Genomic DNA, 20,298 nt, shown 5'->3' with positions numbered 1-20,298 from the left:
GCTTTAGCTGGCAGTAAGAATATGCTCCTTCCACTGCGAAATAATGGATACATAATTAGCCTGTTTTCAAAGCAATTTTTAAGCTATTGAAACAAGATTTTGGATCAATAAGTAACAATAAAAAATCGGTTTAAATCATTTTTTTTCTTACGTTTCCCGATTTTTTAAAAATAGTAAAATTTAAAAAAAATCATTTTTAGTGGTTCATGCGTAGAGAGATGTATGCAGATTGTATTCATACAAATTCGAGAAGAATCGATTCAGTAGAACTTGAGATATAGTGTACGCCTGTTTGAAAAAACTAGTTTCGAGAAAAATTATAGGAGGTTGTGTTCAAGACACGACCGCATTGTTGACGTAGAACTACGCTGTAGTTTAATTCATAAATATTTGTTGCGGATATTATTTTTGTAGATACCTCGTTGCTTTGTTGTTTCGGGTAGACGTTTAGGAAAAACACTTCACAGTTCAATTCAAACAACCTTTTTATTCTATCCGCGTTTTCAACACACTCTCTTTACCGTTTCCGTTCTCACTTCAAAAGATCTTCTTCTTCCTCTCCTTTCTCCCTTGTCATGGGTATTCCTTGTAGGTTGTCTTGCTTAGTTACACTACCAATATCTTATTATAAGAACAGCTAACTAATACCCTACAATTTTATAATCCTACGAAAATTTTGAAATAACCATTCTACCAGTTTGGTCACCCTGGAATGTTTCTTTTTATTGTAAAATCATTTGACGATATTTGTTCATGATTCATTCTTGTGCTCGCAGAACAATACATGCTCGAGATAAGCGCAGCTTTTATCTTTAGTGGAGAAAGTTTCGTTACTGGCAAAAGAAACCAAGTATCATATAAAAATCCAAAACGACATTTACTTTCTTGGTGACTAAATAAGCGAAATGAACTCTATCTGCACGCGAACCCAAATGAATTAATGATTTATTATAACTTATTGAATAACTTGGAATTCCCCAAATAATTTTTTGGTACACAACAGTTCAATGCATTGATGCAATGTCAATTGCACCAACGAAGCTTTTATGATGACAGAAAACAAACAATGTTAACTGATTGGAAAAAGGCTGAATATTTTCCTCATCAGAGATTCATTACTAATACCCTAGCGTAAATAATTCCCTCTCGCTCGCGCTCCCGCGTAGCGACAATGCACTATTTTTACGTACGGGTTATGGAGCACGCACGTACGCACACAAATATCCATATATCGATGGCTTGAAGCAACTAAATGTACACACACTTATCTCTGTTTTGCGCTCTTCTCAACAGAAGCCCTTTCTGTTAATATTGCCAGTCTACATTAGCTTAGCTGGTCCTCCTTTGTGGAGAGAGTTTTCCTACCGTCATGCGAAACCAAATCACTGACAAAATTCAAGAACATTTATTTCCTTGGTGAGCTGACGATAACCTAGCTTGATGATTCCCCAAACAATTGTGTAGGTCAAAACATTAATGCAATGGCGTCAGTTTGATGCAATGATTACAATGCCAGAGACATCAGCGAGTGAGTAATTTGGTCGCGTCCACAGCTCAGTCCGAAACTAAGACATGTGATGGCGCAAAACAAGGAAGAACAAGCGATGTTCATTGTTTCGTATCTAGAACGATACTAAAAGTTTGCCTTTCCTTCCTTTCCTTGTTTAATTAAAGAGACTTTAAACTTCTTCAGTTCATTCGTCTATAGTCTTTAAAAAGGCCCTTGGAAAACTCTACTCTTTCCTCATATTATTCCTCCACCCCCATTGCCTTGAGAAAACCATTCGATCCCTCGCCGTCCAGCTCGCCCAGCAACGATGTTGTTCAGTCGATTTTCTCACGAAGAATGAAAGTTTGCCTCAGCGAGATCAACTGTTTATACTCTAGGCAAATATTCCCCTTCATTATTCTTCTTTTCCTTTGTTCACGAAGACATCTTGCGATTTCCCCTTCGTTGCTCGTCGATAAGTTGCTCGTTATTGACAGTTCTGTTCGGGAAAGCACACACATGGACAGAACAAATGTATGAGGAAATGGGAATGCCTCCAATTTTCATCAATTTAAACCATATACAGACTATGGGATTATAATGTATAGCATATCAAACAAATCTTAGGAAATTTCCGATTCGTTTGGTACGCAAATCGCCAGAATCCGTTAACGGCAAAAATGGATAATAATGTTAACTTTATTTCATAAAAACGTGACCTGTTTTATTTATTTATTTTTTTTTATCCAAAATATATATTTATATTAAGGCTCATATGGCGTCCGAGATAATCCCTGTTTTATGATTTGACACCTTTAATGAAAGACGTAGTTCTACGTCAAAAAATGAATTATGTGGAAAGATGAATGATTCAATTCTCTATCTAATGAGCATGATTGTGAATGTTGTTACTTGATAAACAATCAATTTGTTTCAACTGAAATAATTCATTATTCATTAAATCCAGCAAGACGTTGAACAGAAACTTGCACGCAACAAAAACTGTTATCCGCTGAACTTTCGTCCGCTAACTTCACACATAGAGGCGAATGAACTGCAAAGATTAAAGCCTCTCAAAAACTTGCAAGCAAAGCAAGCAACTTGACATAAGTCAAAACGTTCGGTCCCGGGCGTATGTCTTACAGATTTCTTCCCGGTCGTTAAAGTTTTAGAGCTTCGATTTCTCATCCCACCTCCCTTGACCATGGTGCCAAAGTTCGCTCTTAGAAGAGTAAGGTTGTTCGGCCAATGAGTGTCTGTTGGCGCAGCGCTAACTTTCGTGGCCTCAAGTTTGGAAAGAGGAATGAGAAAACTGTATTTAACCCTCCTGTACTCGCGTGCAAAATCATAACACGTATACTCGCGCACGGTGTCACCGACCGAAAATTGAACTTCTCTGTAATGTTGCCATTGTGTATTTTGCAGACTTTATTGGCATTTATTTGAAGAAGAGGGTATGATTGAATGAAAAAACTCTAAAAAATATGTTTTCTTCGTCTTTATTAAGTTTTAATAGTCACCTAATTCAGCCTCCTCAAAACAGAGTAATTTTTGATACTTCAACACAAATAACGAAATTGAAATTTTTTACTGTTATTAATTAGAAGTAAGGAACTGAATATAATTCGTGGAAGTATAAAGAGATATAAAATAACATAAATACGTATTAATCGATTGTGGTTTCATTGGAGTAAGAATCAGAACATAGCATATCTGCATGTTCGAAACAAACATATTTTTTTACATTTCATACAGTTGTTGCGTGTTTTTCGGATCTTTTATCGAAGAGAAGAATGTATAATGACCTTCTAGATAATTACCAGATGATAAAAGTTCTGGAATATAAAATTTGCATATTTCTAATATTCTTTGCCTCTGTATTCTTGGTAAACTAAGAATTAATGCCTTTTTTTAGATGGGGCATAAAAAGATTATATAAAAGAATTTCTAGGAACTTCCTTTTCTTCTTCTTGTTTTCTTGTAGATTTTGTCCATTATAAAAAAAATATCCCCGAAACTGTAAATGTTAAAAATTACCATAAGCCACCAATTAGTTTATAGTTTACTGTTTACAAATCTTTCACAAGTGAAATTCTTTCACAAGTGTGTATATGTATGACCATTATATTCAGCGAATAACTATACGAAAGTCAAACATTCATATTTTGCTTTTGAACGTATGAATCTAACGACGATTATATCGACGAATAGTTCATATATAAATCCGTTCAATGCAGTTACAAAAGGGACTTAAATCAAATGAGAATAGTCCGGTAATGATCTTATGCATTATATTCAATAGATATTCCCCGCCACTAACATTAATTTATACATTTCATTCAACAATATTATAGAATATGTAAAAAGGCACTAGTCCGAAAAAGTTACTCCTATACTCGCGTCGGTGTGTCAGACCGAAAGTGTTAGAAAAGTGGCACACGTCCCCATTGTACCAACACATGCGATACGCTAAACGATGACGAACGACGAATAACAAAGCTAGAGAGAATCACCAAAGTCGTAGTGTTGATATTTTCTGAGAAATTAACGAATTATTGATTTCTCGGTCTGACAGACCAATGCGCGAATATAGGAGTGTTACGAAAAGTTGGTCGAAACAGGATGCGCACAAGGGAATGCTTTGGGGATTGTGACTCCGGCTGAGTTTGAACTCTGCATCGCGAGATACACAGTGGTTTATCCGAATTAACATAGATGGCTTCAGCAGAATCGAAGCTTATTTACGGTCTATTCTTTTTCTTGAAATTTCTATCTAAATCACGAAACCACCTTTAAGATTGGACTTCGGATCACACTAAAAACACCTAGGAAATTCAAAACCCAATGCCATTTCAGTTTATTGGAATCTCGTTACAATATACATATTCTTCAAGTTGTGGATATGGGATAGCAATGCAGAAAACGTAAATGAATAACTAAACTATTGCAGTGTTTTGCTATTGTTCGATTTTCTCTCGAGATCGACTTTCATATATAGGTACTTTGGTTAAAAGAAACGAATAACATATTACAGAATATTCACTTATAGTTCCGCCTGTCTCCGATTGCAGCAATAGTGGGATTTTCATTTTCGCTGACATCGACGATTCGGTGCAGTCCTGAATTTACATATGACGCAAAATCTACTGTTTCTAGATATGCTAAACGCTTCCAACATTCATAAATACTTCAGCTCGCATTTTGTACATTTCCAACAGAAAAAAGAACTTGATATACGGAACGAAAAGCAAAGTACTGCAGAGAGTAACTTTCCAAACTAAACGGCTCTAGTAGTGTCTCTAGCACGATTGTTGCACATCACATCATTGTCTTGAACATTTATAAGCTGATTTACTCGCTAGTTTCACTTTATGTACACACAGCTATTACTTCCGCTCTGGAAAATCTTCGAAATCATATTTGTGGTGTGATACGGTGGTGGCTTCAAACGTGAAAGGAATGCTGGTAATAGGTCTGAGGATTCAGTTCGTTACACGGTCACATCTAGGTGTATGAGATTCAGTTGTTCTTTTTTATATCGCGATTTTTTTCAAGTACATTTTTTTTATCTTAGCTATTTACAGTATACATTTCGGACTGATTTTGCTCGCGGTTTTTTTACTTCTAAAATCTTCGATAGAATTCATTGCGGGAAATGTTTCTCACGTGAAAATAATGCCTCTCTCGCACAAATAAAACTACAATACACCTTCTACAAGACAGTTTTCGCATTTGACTATAGTTGCACGCGTTTTCGCAAAAATTTCGCTACCAAGAAAACTCAAAACGGTGGATTTACAAAATAGCTTCTACAACTGTAAATACCTGACGAAGATGTTTTACTTCCGTTGTTTGTTTCACATTATTTTCTTGCATTTGCGCTAATGCTTGATCAAAATATTCGCTACTCTCCGAATCCTTGATTCACGGTTAAGCACAGACAACATATTTTTGTTTCGGTGATTTTTTTTTCTGCTAAAATCGCTTGTTATAGATCTGTTTATGTTATTGTTATATTATCTCACATTGATACTCATTTCGTCCACTCTTGTTCTGGATTGTATAATTAGTGTGTGTGTAGTTCACCTTTTATATTTTTGTTTATGATTTTATCTTTTTAAAGTTATCTCATCTGTTGTAAAGCACTTGAAGTGTATGACAATAACAGGGGCCAACCAAAAAAAGAAATGGAGACGCGCTCTCATAATCATACCCAAATAATGAACTTCATTGTGTTATCGTGTTCAGCTCATCCCTGTATTGTTGCATACAAAATTGTTTCAACCCTTCCGTTATCATCATAATCCTATCGGTTTAGCATAACGTTTGCGAGTTTTCTTCTCCACTTAGCAGGGCTTAGATTCAATTAAATGATTAAAATGAATATTGTTTCGCAATATGCACTTGGTTCGTCTGCACAACGATAGGCGTAAGCGACATTTAGGGGAGGTTGGTGCGTGTGGTGAGATGTCGCTGGAGTTTTTCTTTTTTATGGTTTTGTGATTCCTTATCAGAGGTTTATCCTACGCCAGCATTTGCTTCTCAATTGTTGTGTTAATTGCAATTGATATGATGTTATTATTGTTCGTTTTCGGTTTCAATATATATCCTTTGGTTTATTTCTCTTATAATTGGAGCACAACTCATCTGAGAACCAAACGGTGAAACGTAAAGGTTCACAAAAGGCATGGACAAAAAATTGACTTACATTAGTTTTGTCTCGGGTACTTGATGTTCTTCGACAGTGTTCAAATTTCCTAGTTGTTCTTTTTTCGTTTTGATAGTTTCGATATTGACGCTCTTTGATGCATTGTCTGTGTGTGATTTCCTTGCGATTCTAGCATACAAGTCTCGTAAATAGGGGATATCCCAACATTCTTTCACGAAGCCAATTCGTTTCCAACACTGAATTTACCCAGCATCCACCATTTTTGTTAGCTCTTCACTAAAAATTTGCATGATTAAAATCTATCGATTATAAACATTAATATTACATTATCAGTACCTAGGTCTTACACTCAATCATTACTCTAAAATTTCATCCTTATATAAAAATTTATTTAGTCTAAATCGGTGTGTGTGTGTGTGTGTGTGTGTGTAGTTAGCCCGGCTCGCATCGCAATCAAGCCACCATTGCGGCCCTCGCATCCGCTCCCATCCCGTTCGCGTTCCGTTTTCCACACTCCCTATAGATATTCACTCTGATGGACGTTCAATTGATGTTACTGCGGTAGGCCCGATACCCCGTCGGCTGGCCTGCACTTAAATCTACCTTCATGGAGCACCTGGTTCCACGTTGTGCGCCGTGCCCAATATCGTCGGGTCGAAGTTAAGCCTCAGCTCGCCGGCCAGTATCAGCTCCGAGATGCAGCCCACGATGCCGGCGGTGTACCGTTGGCGGGTGTAGAATGGGGCCGCCGGGAGGCCACCTGAAAAGGGGAAAATTATTATGAATATTGCTATCAGTATACTTAAATTGAATGGTTTCCAGTTCCAGTAACTGGTTCTTTATTAGATTGAGATGGGAGTTGCGTTGGTGATCGAATACAAAAAATATTTATAAAGACAATAAATCGTCGGCGGTCCCAATGAATCCAGTGTTGCCACATTTTCATCTGAACCGGAAGGGTTAAAAATCTGGGAAGAAGCTGCCATATAAATGAACCTCAATTTTCTGCATTACTCGAGATTTAATCAAGCAAATGAAACCAAATTTTGCATGCGGAGGTTTAAAGATGCAATAAATATTCATACGGTGGTTAGACACTCCACTCCCATCTCTAAGGGGGAGCTGCCATACAAAATTAAACGGGGTCGATTAGAATATCAATCAATGAACAGTTGGACCCATGAAATTGCTCATAGTAAGAAAACATGTATGCTTTAAAGTATTGATAACAAAAAACAAATTTTAGGCGGGACGACGTTTGCCGGATCAGCTAGTATCTATATATATATATATATATATATATATATATATATATATATATATATATATATATATATATATATATATATATATAATGGATTTCTGTCTGTCTGTCTGTCTGTCTGTCTGATTCTTATTGACTCGGAAACTACTGAACCGATCAACATGAAAATTTGTATGTAGGGGTTTTTGGGGCCGGGGAAGGTTTTCGTGATAGTTTGATACCCCTCCCCTCTTTCTAAAGGGGGCTGCCATACAAATTAAACACAAATTTCTACATCACTCGGGAATTAATCAAGCAAATGAAACGAAATTTGGCATGTGGAGGTTTCATGGTGCAGTAAATTTTTCTATGGTGGTTAGACTCTCCACCCCCTCTCTATGGGGGGGCTGCCATACAAATGAAACTCAAATTTCTGCATTACTCGAGAATTAATCAAGCGAATGTAACCAAATTTTGCATATGGAGGTTTTAGGGTGCAATAAATGATTCTATGGTGGTTAAAAACTCCCCCCCCTCTCTTAGGTGGGGCTGCCATAATTTGGCATGTGGAGGTTTTAGGGTGCAATAAATGTTTTTATGGTGGCTAGACATTCCACCACCTCTCAAAGGGGGAGTCGCCATATAAATATAAGACAAATTTCTGCAAAATCCGAAAACTGATCAAGCAAATGGAGTCAAATTTGTCATGCGAATGTTTCAGGGGACACGAAACGTTTCCATGGTGAATATACATTCCTCCCCTCTCCCTAAGAAGGGGAAGGGGGGGCGACTGCCATACAAATGAAACATTCATTTCTGCATAATTCAAGAACTAAGCAAAAAAACTGAACCAAATTTGGCATGAGGAGGTTTTAGGGGGCACGAAACATTTCTAAAGTGGTTCAACAGTCCTCCCACCCTTCTGAGGGGGGGGGGGATGTTTCTATGGTGGTATGACATCCCTCTCTCCTCTGGAATGAAGAGGGGTTTCCATAAATATATTACACATATTTCAATCAAAAATATTCCAACGAAACATGACAATTGAAAATTTTCGGAAAACTCTGAAGGAAAAAGTGAAAAATCGGAAAATCAAATTCACATATGTTGTACAATTACATAGTGACAAGTGCTGTTAGTCCATTTGATGTTTGCGCTAGCGAAATTGATCTTTGTTCGAAACAGAATATGGATTTTAATGTGATGAAACGCACTCCTATATCTTCTTCTATCTATATCAATAAAAAGGTATCGACCAATGTGTGTGATAAGAGCAGAACTCGAGGAAAGAATTGTCTAATTTAGGGCTGTCTTTATTCTATCATATTTTCTGTATGAAACATTTATTCCATGAAACGGAGAAACATGTTAAAGGGTGTGTCACATCAAATTGCATCACGGAAAAAACGCTGTAGAAATTTAAATTTTAGGAATTATATCTTCAGCTTTCGCTTATAATCAGATAAGAGTGTACAGATCACGTTGGCCATGCTTCACTGTCAATTTTTCGTAAATTTGGAAAAATGTCGTCGAACGAAAAAGAACGTCGTGAATTAATCCTGTGCACTCATTTCGAGAATCCGGAGTTGTCACATCGGGACATCGGTAAGATGCTGGGAATCGTCCAATCCACGGTCAGTAGAGTACTAAAACGATACTTCGAGAACCTAACCATCGACCGGAAGGTGAAGAACGGCAAAAATGGATGCTCCGTCAGTGAAAAAGATCACAAGCGCGTAGTTAAGCAGTTTAGACGTGATCCGAGAAGTTCGGTCAGGGATGTCGCCAATAAGCTGAATTTGTCAAGTTCATCGTCCAGCGGACCAAGCAGCGGGAGGGCCAGCGTACATACAAGGTTCAGAAGGCTCCTAACCGCGACGAAAGGCAAAACATGGTGGGGAAGACGCGAGCCCGGAAGCTGTACACCGAAATGCTGACGAAGCCGCATTGCCTGGTAATGGACGACGAAACCTACGTCAAAGCGGACTTTCGTCAGCTGCCGGTCCTGTTGTTCTTCTCCGCAGAGGACAAATTCAGCGTTCCGGAGGAGATTCGCAAGCAGAAACTATCCAAGTTTGCCAAAAAGTACATGGTGTGGCAAGCGATCTGCTCTTCCGGAAAGCGGAGCGCCCCCTTCGTGATGACCGGCACGGTAAGCGGGCAGGTTTACCTTAAGGAGTGCCTACAGAAGCGCTTACTACCACTATTGAAGCAGCACAAGGGCCCGACCATCTTCTGGCCGGATCTCGCTTCGTGCCACTATTCAAAGGACGTGTTGGAGTGGTACGAAGCCAACGGGGTCACCTTCGTGCCAAAGGAAATGAACCCGCCCAACGCGCCGGAACTTCGCCCAATTGAGAAATATTGGGCGATTATGAAGCAGGACCTCCGGAAGAACCCAAAAGTTGTCAAATCGGAGGCGGACTTCAAGAGAAAATGGATTTCTGTTCAAAAAAAACTACAACCTGACGTTGTACAGAACCTTATGGACGGGGTAAAGAGGAAGGTGCGAGCATACGGGCTTGGGCTCGAAGTATGAATAAAAAGAAAATGCAAAAAGTTGTTTAATAGTTTTCATTTTACTGTCTAAAATTTTCAAAAGGATCGGTCTACTGGGCGAATTTCTACAGCGTTTTTTCCGTGATGCAATTTGATATGACACACCCTTTATTTGCCAGTGGTTGAAAAATCTTGAACGAGAATTGTGTCTTTAGTTAATAATCTGATTTATATTAATGAGTGAGGAATTTTAATAAGAATAGTAAAAGGTAAATTCAACGGGATCGGTTAGAAGATCAATCAATGAACAGTTCAGCGATTGGACCCATGAACTTGCTCATAGTAAGAAAACGTGAATGTTTGAAGGTATTGATAAGAAAAATCACATGTTGGGCGGGACGAAGCTTTCCGGCTTTAGATTGCATACTATCGTTCAGTAAAATTTTCGATCTGTCGCCACGATGTTCAATTATACGATATACGGTCGCATAGTTGACGTAGGATTACGTTAGGTTATCTGTCGCATGCTGATTCTTCTCGGTTAAAACAGTAGGTGAACACTCGGCCCGCTTCGCCTCGCCTCGTTAGCTTGAAAATTTTGTTGCTTCGCTGCTCTTGGAATAATTTGCGCTGCTCAGTGTAAACATTCGGTTTCACCTCACATTACATCTGTACTAAATTAAAATATGAATAAGGAGCGACATAATGAATTATGTATTCACTGCGTGTTTTTCGAAATGTGGAACGCAGAAGATGTTTACATGAATTGACTGGAAATATATTGATTACCAATAACACAAAGAATTTTTTTTTTATAAATCGTTTATTTTTACAGGCTCAGTTACATTAGTTTAAAGGAGCCGAATTCTTAAATATATTTTTTAAAACTATACATATACAATTTTCCTAACACTATGGTTAGTAAGGTGGAAAACCGATTACTCGCGGTTACACAAAGAATTATGATAGGCACAATATTTGCATACGCCAGACGAATGAACGTGGTAGTTTCAAGATAGAAAATACTTAAAGATAATTACTCGAATGAATCAATAATTTTAAAATACCCCAACAATTAATCCATAATCATTTAAACGATAATGTTAGATATCTCTAGCTGTGATTTGACGGTTCCGTGTTAGTTGCACCTGGTCAAAGTAAATGCGAAAGTAAACAGTAGTTTTGACCATAGTTATATACAATTCTTCTAATAAGTGAAGAACAATAAATTAATCTCTTTCGTCTCAAAGCAATATTGATAGTCCTGAAAAGAAAAAGGATTTGATATCTCGTGTTGCGTGGACTCTGCTGCGTGATGTGATGTTTTAGTCGAACGTAGCAATGGTCACATTTTTTTTCCTCTTATAAATGTTAGTGGAATAAAAGTTGTGCTGATTCAGCACTTCTTGTAAGTTGAACTAGAACAAATATTGTGGTTTATTGAAACCAACCGCTCGCATTAGGCTAGTAGACATTGCAGTTTACCGCATTTCTTCAAAGAGACGTGACAACTTTTATTGATTGGGGCATAGCTAAAAGTATGTCGCTAAAAGCTATGAAATTTCCTGTAATTTTCTTCTCTTTGATTTGAGTCAAATAGAGTTACAAACATTAAAGGGCTAGACATTCTTCTGCATTCAAAATTAACGGTTAAGCTGGAGGGGACCAAGTCGCAAAATAAAAAAAATTGAGTTATTGATTGCATTAGTTCAAACATTTTGTAAGCTACATACCACATTTATAAGATTTGGAACATCAAGCAGGAATATCGAATCGCAATTGTTTTGAATGATCAACGAAAACCACTCATAATACAAAATTTCAAGTTCGTTTTCCTCGAGATCATAAAATTGTCACATAGTTCGGTCTGACTTAACACCGATCATTTGACTTGTTGTTCCGACATACGATTTCTTCTGCCATAGAGAAAAGGAAAAGGAATGGAAGATTGTTGTTTTGGCGTAGGACTTTGTCTTACATTAAGGGTGCCAAATCAGAAAACAGGTCATGTTTTTATGAAATAAAGTTAACGTTGATAGCTATTTTTGCTGCGAACGGATTTAAACGATTTGCCAATAGAACCGGAAATTTACTAAGATTTGTTTGATATGCTACACATTACAATCCCATAGTCTGTATATGGTTTAAATTGACAAAAATTGGCAGCATTCCCATTTACCCATACATTTGGTCAATAACGGGCAACTTATGCAGCCGCTGGAATAGAAACAACGAAAGGGGATAGCGAAAAGAGATTATTTGCGAAGTAAACTCCACCCTTGCATGGTAAGTAAGCTGTCGCTAGCGTATTAGTATTACATTTCCTCTGAGGGCATACTCAGAATCTTTCTATTCCCGAAACAACAAAGATCGCTCATTCTGCTCGTTTTATTTTTATGTTTCCCCTTGAGATATGAACGCTAGTGAATAATTCACATGAAGTGCATCTGACATTGCAATTAACACAACCATCCGAGCCATAGCAAAGTAGGCGAAAAAATTGCATCACGGAAAAAACGCTGTAGAAATTCGCCCAGTAGACCGATCCTTTTGAAAATTTTAGACAGTAAAATAAAAACTATTAAACAACTTTTGGCATTTTCTTTTTATTCATACTTCGAGCCCAAGCCCGTATGCTCGCACCTTCCTCTTTACCCCGTCCATAAGGTTCTGTACAACGTCAGGTTGTAGTTTTTTTTTTAACAGAAATCCATTTTCTCTTGAAGTCCACCTCCGATTTGACAACTTTTGGGTTCTTCCGGAGGGCCTGCTTCTTAATCGCCCAATATTTCTCTATTGGGCGCAGCTCCGGCGCGTTGGGCAGGTTCATTTCCTTTAGCACGAAGGTGACCCCGTTGACTTCGTACCACTCCAACACGTCCTTTGAATAGTGGCACGAAGCGAGATCCGGCCAGAAGATGGTCGGGCCCTTGTGCTGCTTCAATAGTGGTAGTAAGCGCTTATGTAGGCACTCCTTAAGGTAAACCTGCCCGTTTACCGTGCCGGTCATCACGAAGGGGCGCTCCGCTTTCCGCAAGAGCAGATCGCTTGCCACACCATGTACTTTTTGGCAAACTTGGATAGTTTCTGCTTGCGAATCTCCTCCGGAACGCTGAATTTGTCCTCTGCGGAGAAGAACAACAGGCCCGGCAGCTGACGAAAGTCCGCTTTGACGTAGGTTTCGTCGTCCATTACCAGGCAATGCGGCTTCGTCAGCATTTCGGTGTACAGCTTCCGGGCTCGCGTCTTCCCCACCATGTTTTGCCTTTCGTCGCGGTTAGGAGCCTTCTGAACCTTGTATGTACGCTGGCCCTCCCGCTGCTTGGTCCGCTGGACGAATGAACTTGACAAATTCAGCTTATTGGCGACATCCCGGACCGAACTTCTCGGATCACGTCTAAACTGCTTAACTACGCGCTTGTGATCTTTTTCACTGACGGAGCATCCATTTTTGCCGTTCTTCACCTTCCGGTCGATGGTTAGGTTCTCGAAATATCGTTTTAGTACTCTGCTGACCGTGGATTGGACGATTCCCAGCATCTTACCGATATCCCGATGTGAAAACTCCGGATTCTCGAAATGAGTGCACAGGATTAATTCACGACGCTCTTTTTCGTTCGACGACATTTTTCCAAATTTACGAAAAATTGACAGTGAAGCATGGCCAAGAGTGTATAGATCTGATTATAAGCGAAAGCTGAATATATAGTTCCTAAAAATTAAATTTCTACAGCGTTTTTTCCGTGATGCAATTTGATGTGACACACCCTTATATCGCACCTTAACAGTTACACAAATGAGAAATCGCACAAAAAGCAACCGCACAAAAACAGGTTTTCCTGTATTTGTTTCAGGATATGTTGTTTAATAGTTACAGAGAAATGAACGATGTTCGGAATCCGGGGACCTTCCCCAACCTCAAAGAGTAATTCACGGGCGACCGGTCGCAGTGACTCGCCTATCTGATATGTACGCGTTTTTTTAGGCTATACGAGAACAGCCGTTTTTCATAAAATGTTCCCCTAAATTGAAATTTACTGCTTTGGTAGACCGCCGTCGATGTTTTAAATAACAGGTAGCTCGCAGTGCTGCCAGGTTTGGTCATCCCTGGTATAGATAGTATAGTTCATGTCCGGCGATATAGTGATGAATTTGAAAGCTCTTGAAATACCTGCGATCAAGTCATTACGACGTTTCTTGTTTTCGGTTTCATAACTCCAAGTGATATTATTCCATAAATTTACCATTTTCAAAATTGAAGCTTAGTCAAAAAATTTATCCATGACGATCACAGGAAGTAGCCAACTAAATGGAATTTACATATTATTTATTGTTACCGTGAAAGCCATGGAAGAAATGTGCTAATGACATGCAATAACTCAAATCAATGTAAACCAAAGTAAACGGAAACAATAAGCTTCCTTATAATGACTGTTCTCAATACCACATCATCATAAAAGATCGAACACAACATAATTTCGTAAAAAGTTCATTTTCCCGCAGCACGCCGTGATTGAAAGTAATATATCCATTTATCGCACCACATAATGGCCTCAAATCTTTCATGAAAAAACGAAAAATGTGTACAATCATCAGAATTCGTTCCGTAACCAATGTAACGCGGGATGCCGCCTACCGAGTGAAACCCCTTTTATGACCAATTGAAACCAGGAAGAATCGTTAGGTGACAACAATGAAATTGTCCTGGCCAATCCGAGCCAATGCGAAGCAATGCTTCATTCATCAATTGTGGAAAACATTTTTCTCCGAATCGTAAAGTTGATTTATTCATCCGTAATGGTTCGTCATCCCGGGTTACAAACGACGAGGACGACGATCGGGGCATCCCGGAAGCCGACAATAGGACCGACCGGACCAAAACGATTCGAAGAGAAAATTAAATATTTTCCTTGTTGCGCTGGCATATGGTCGGGGCGGAGGGGGAGAGGACGGCAGCAACATTTGCGCTGACGACAATGAGAAAATGGCACAAGTAGTTTAAATTTATAGCTCTAATAAAACAGTACCAGTTTGAAAAATGCTTCCGCTTCTCGGGGCAACCGGGAGGAGCGCTGTAACGTTCGAAGGAGCATCTTTCCATCTTTTCTCGGCAGGATGCCCCATATGAGCTGACGAGTGTGTGTAATGGAAATTCGACACTTGCTACCATTAATTTCTAACATCGAGCTCTTCTTGTTAATTTTTTTTTTAATTTCAAGAGTTTATTTTGTGAACTTCAGGAAAATGCAGTTTCACCCGTTTATGGACTATAACTAAGTTGAAAATATTTCGGTCAAATGGTCAAACGGTGCAAGAATCGGACCAACCAAACTACTTTAATTTTTGACGCCTTATCGATGATGTGTGTGGTAATGACGAAAAACAATTATTTTTCTGTAGAAAAATTCTGGTAGTTGTTTTGAATTGTTACTGTTATCGATCCAGTTGTGGACATTAAAGGGCGAACACGAAATTATTGCGACACATTCAACAGGGCATAACTTTTTTACCATTGGGTAAAAATCAACTAAATTTTGCACACTTTCTCATTGATGTGTATTGTCTACATGCTGTCAAACTCGAAGTCGTGTTTTTCGATTCAACGAAAATGGAGGTGAACCAACGAGAGTCGAGAGAACAAATTCTTTCCAAACACCTGGAATTTCCTGACCTGTCGCACCGGCAGTTGGGAAAAATGTTGAACATTCACCATTCAACCGTTTCCAGAGTGTTGAAGCGGTTCCAGGAGCGGTTGACGTTGGACCACGGCAAATGAGCTGGAAGAAAACCGGGACCGGAGAACAAAAAGACGGAGGGAAAAGTGAAGCGGATGATTAAAGCAAATCCCAACGTCTCGAGCCGTGATTTGGCTAAAAAGATCGGCAGGTCGCAGAGCTACGTCCAGAATGCAAAGAAGAGAGCTGGACTACATACATACAAGGTACAGAACTTCCCAAGCTTCCCAGGGAAGCTCTGAAGATGCTGACAAAATATGGCTGCTGTGTGATGGACGACGAAACGTATATAAAAGCCGATTTAAAGCAAATTCCGGGGTTGGAGTTTTTCACCGGCAAGAGCAAGTTCGATGTGGACGACAAATTTAAGAAGAAGAAAATGTCGAAGTTCGCCTCCAAATATCTCGTTTGGCAGGCCATCTGCTCTTGCGGACTGAGGAGTGAGCCTTTCGTGACAAAGGGCACAGTAAATGGCGAGATCTACAAATCTGAGTGCCTTTTGCCGTTCTTGCAGCAGCACGACGAAGCTCCGCTATTTTGGCCAGATTTGGCATCATGCCACTATTCTAAAAGTGTCCTGGAGTGGTATGAGGCCATTTCTGTCCATTTTGTTCCAAAGGACATGAACCCGCCAAACTGTCCGGAGCTGCGCCCGGTGGAGCAGTACTGGGCAATAATGAAGCGGGAACTTCGGACAAGAAGACAGTCAAAGACGAAAAGAACATGTTAAGAAAATGGAAAAAAACTGAGAAACTGGTACTGGATGACACTGTAAAGACTTTGATGGAGGGCATCAAGCGAAAATGCTTTCAATTTTACACTCAAGGCTCCATCGATTAACTTTTCTTTTTATTTTTGAAGTAAATATATGTATAAAATTACCCTAAAATTTTGGTTTGATTCTAAACATTATAAGAAAATTGGCTTGACATTTTCGGTGTCACAATAATTTCGTGTTCGCCCTTTACAACTCTGAATTGATCGTTAGGCCGTGTGGAAACTTAGTCCGAACAGTGGTTGGTATTTTTAACGATAATTTCCTACCCTGGGAACCATTTGTAAGTTTATTTCAAAGGATGTTAATGTGAGACTGTGACTAAATTAAGCAATTCTCGTCACAAAAGAAACGCGCATAAAAACTGCTCGTCAGCATCATCATCGTCATGTTTTGCACCGCCGTAAAGTTCAAACAATTCAAATTTAAAACAGAGATCTCCGAAATCGATAGGGTCCTTGTGGGTCTGCCACTCACCACAGCACTTTTAGTACGAATCAAGAATGTCTAATTAAATCTACATTGAACCAATACTGAAGTTCGTCAACGATGGCCATAAACTGGAATTAAACAAGAGCTAGCCACTAATGCCCATTCTGTCAAAAACCAAACTGGTGAAAATTCGAGGGAAAGAATAACCATTTCAGAGCATTATTGTTCCGCATGGCGCGCTCCTTTCTCGGGGGGACACTCAGGCTGACATACTTTCATCTCGCTTCCAAGAACTCGTTCTGCGAAAATCTATACCTCTTAAACGACGAAACCAAAAAATTCCGTGCCAGACTTGGGCAGAGAACATTCGGAGCCAGCTCTCGGCTCGAATATAATGCTGACATTCAGACGGCTCAGCATGGCTGGCAATATGCTGTTAGAGTTTAGAAGAAACACTTCGTGCGGGGGTGCGGGGACAGGATCGTTTTCGTCTTCGCAATTATCTTGTCGGAGGAAAACCAGAGCCGTTCTTCTATGGGGCATGAGTTCAACTTTCTCTTTGTTTATATTGTAGGGGTTTCTTTTCTCTTGAGGATAAGAAGCAATGGAATGGAATCAGTAATGGGTTAAAAGATAGCTCCGGTTAAATTTGATGCGGGAGGCAAACCTAATGCTATTCATTACTTTCCCAAAGCGCTCGTCTCTATTCACTCACAACGTGTAACATACAGCACACGTCATCGGAACATTTCAGATCCGCCATAGACTGAATAAATTGACACGTCATGGGCAGAATTAAATCCATAGTGTGTCAGGGAGGGAAATGTTTGTAATTTTACCAATTAATCTAGCTCAGAGTGGGAGATACATACATTAGAAAATCTTCACTCTACTCGTATCGAAATTGAATCATTTGTCAAGTGCGTCTCACAAGATGGCTTTTTTTTCTTGGTATTTTGAGCAAACCTTTACCAGCTTCGTTTGAAGTGATTTAAATTTAGGTTCCATTTGTGCCTCCAGCACTTAATCACGAAACATTCACAACAAGCTGGAAACAGTTTACATCGGCTTACGTGATGCTTATTCCAAATTTTGCGCAAGAAGAGCTCGATGTTAGAAATATTTGTAACTTTGAATACTTCGAAAACTTCGAAACATTGATTAGTATATGTATGGCAAAAGCAATACTCTAAGCTTTTACCAATAATATTTCAGGCAATCTTGAAGGAGTCTAGGATTCAATGAAAAACGCATGAAGACTTTAAATCGACCAATTATGAAATAGAATTATGAGGGTAGCAAGGAAGGTCGACGGCTACATCGTCTGTCGATGAAGTTTTTCTCCATGAGTTCAGTGATAAGTTTTGTATTAAAATGCGAAATTGCTAAGAATTTTGCATTTTGATAAGATAAAACACCCGGAATGATTCGTCACCTGATCTACAACTTTTTTCTATAACTTCCACAGGATTACTCGTTATTTTTCTACTAGAAACTAAACATCAATGTTTTTTTTGCCCCAGAAGGAAAATATTGAACTATGCACGTTGCCATTGTTAGTGGTATAGAATTTTAAACTGGAATAACAATTTTTTTATTCCTTATTTGAGAATTTTTTTTTACTAGCTGACCCGGCAAACTTCGTCCCGCCCAAAATTTATTTTTCGTTATCACATTCATGTTTTCTTACTAAGCGCATGTTCATGGGTCCAATTGCAGAACTGTTTGATTTAATTTCTAATCAATCCTTTAAAATAACCTTTTACTATGAGGAATTTAAAAAGTACTTCTACCAAAACTTGTCATTATAACATCAGATTATTTTCACACACAACTCTCATTCAAGATTTTTAACCACTGGCAAATAACATGTTTCTTCGTTACATGGAATAAATGATTGATTCAGAAAATGTGATAGAATAAAGACAGCCCTAAATCGGACAATTCATTTCTCGAGTTTTGCTCTTGTCAACACATTCGGTGATCCATTTTTATATATTGGGTTGGGGAAAAAGAAATGTCGTATATTGTCAATATATGGCAACACTTAAACATATCTTGTGTTGTACTTATCACATTGGGTCATACTGTACGGCTATTTAAAGACGACAATCTGTGCTACAAGTGTAGTTTTGACAGTGTTGTGATTGTCCTTTTCAGTCTCAAGTTATAGCGCGTCAAAGATGGAGTCCACCAATCAAGAAATTCGCCATATTTTACGTTTTTACTACCTGCGAGGTAAAACTGCAACGAAGGCGGCCGAAAAAAATCGTGTAGTTTATGGATCCGATACTGTAAAGATTCGCACAGCACAGCGTTGGTTTAATCGATTTCGTTCTGGTGTAGTGAGCCACTACTAGTGGCTGTCGAAGATACACCCCGTACTGGTAGGCCAATCGTCGTGGAAACCGATAAAATCCTTGAAATCATCCAAGTAGACCGGTATGTGGGCACTCGCTCGATTGGCCAGGAACTGGGTATCGACCATAAAACCATTTGGAACCATTGCAGCAGATGGATTTAAAAAAAAAGCTGGATGTATGGGTGTCACACGAGTTGACACAAAAAAATCATTAGACGCCTGCGATGCACTGCTGAAACGGAATGAACTTGACCCATTTTAGAAGAAGATGGTGACTGGTGATGAAAATGGATCACGTACGACAACCTAGAGCGAAAAAAGTCGAAGCTCGGTGAGCCGGCCCAAACCATCGCCAAGCCCGGATTGACGGACAGGAAGGTTTTGCTGTGTTTTTGGTGGGATTGGACGGGAATCATCCACTATGAACTGCTCAACTATGGCCAGACCCTCAATCGGTTCTCTACTGTGAATAGCTTGACCGTTTGAAGCAGGCGATAAGCGGCCAAAAATGTTCAATAGGAATGGTGTTATTTTCCACCAGGCCAACGCTCGGCCTCACACATCTTTGATGACCCGCCAGAAGCTACGGGAGCTCGGATGGAATGTCCTATTGTACCCACCGTATAGTCCGGACCTGGCTCCAAGTGATTATCATCTCTTCCGGTCCATGCAAAACGCTCTTACTAAGTTGGCCTCAAAAGAGGCTTGCGAAAACTGGTTGTCTGAGTTTTTTGCAAATAAGGAGGGGGCAGGGGGGTTTATAAGGGGGGGGGGGGGGTATGGTGGATTAAGAAGTTGTCTTCTAAATGGCAACAAGTTTGCGAACAAAACGGCGCATATTTGACTTAAATTAGATAATTTAAAGTATGTTAAATAAAGCGTCAAATTTCGAACAGCAATACGACATTTCTTTTTCCCCAACCCTACATATATACACTAGGGTGCCAATCAATGTGTGGGAAAAAATCGACCATAAAATTTCAAAAAGTTACCCTATACAAAATGTTCACCACCTGAAAAAAACACCCTATGCCAAATTTCAGCTCAATGGGACTTACGGGAGAGCGGCTCAAAGCGGTCAAAGTTTAAGTTTT

At 39.3% G+C, this 20,298-nt stretch overlaps 1 protein-coding gene across 3 annotated transcripts in view; it reads right to left on the bottom strand.

Annotated features, from left to right (window-relative positions):
- Positions 1–4,322: 4,322 nt before the first annotated feature.
- LOC129768435 (uncharacterized) overlaps positions 4,323–20,298 on the bottom strand; it is a 622,376-nt gene continuing 606,400 nt past the window's right edge. For 2 of the 3 annotated variants that reach the window (XM_055770090.1, XM_055770091.1), the window contains one exon: positions 4,323–6,918. In XM_055770090.1, the coding sequence (XP_055626065.1) occupies positions 6,764–6,918 (155 nt within the window). In that variant the 3' untranslated portion in view covers positions 4,323–6,763. The remainder of the gene's footprint in view (positions 6,919–20,298) is intronic. The other variant, XR_008741679.1, reaches the window with a different exon arrangement.

Source organism: Toxorhynchites rutilus, chromosome 2 (genome assembly GCF_029784135.1).
Source record: "Toxorhynchites rutilus septentrionalis strain SRP chromosome 2, ASM2978413v1, whole genome shotgun sequence".
Classification (NCBI taxonomy): domain Eukaryota; kingdom Metazoa; phylum Arthropoda; class Insecta; order Diptera; family Culicidae; genus Toxorhynchites; species Toxorhynchites rutilus.
Note: the sequence above shows the minus strand (reverse complement) of the source record. Positions and strands in the feature narration are given on the sequence as shown.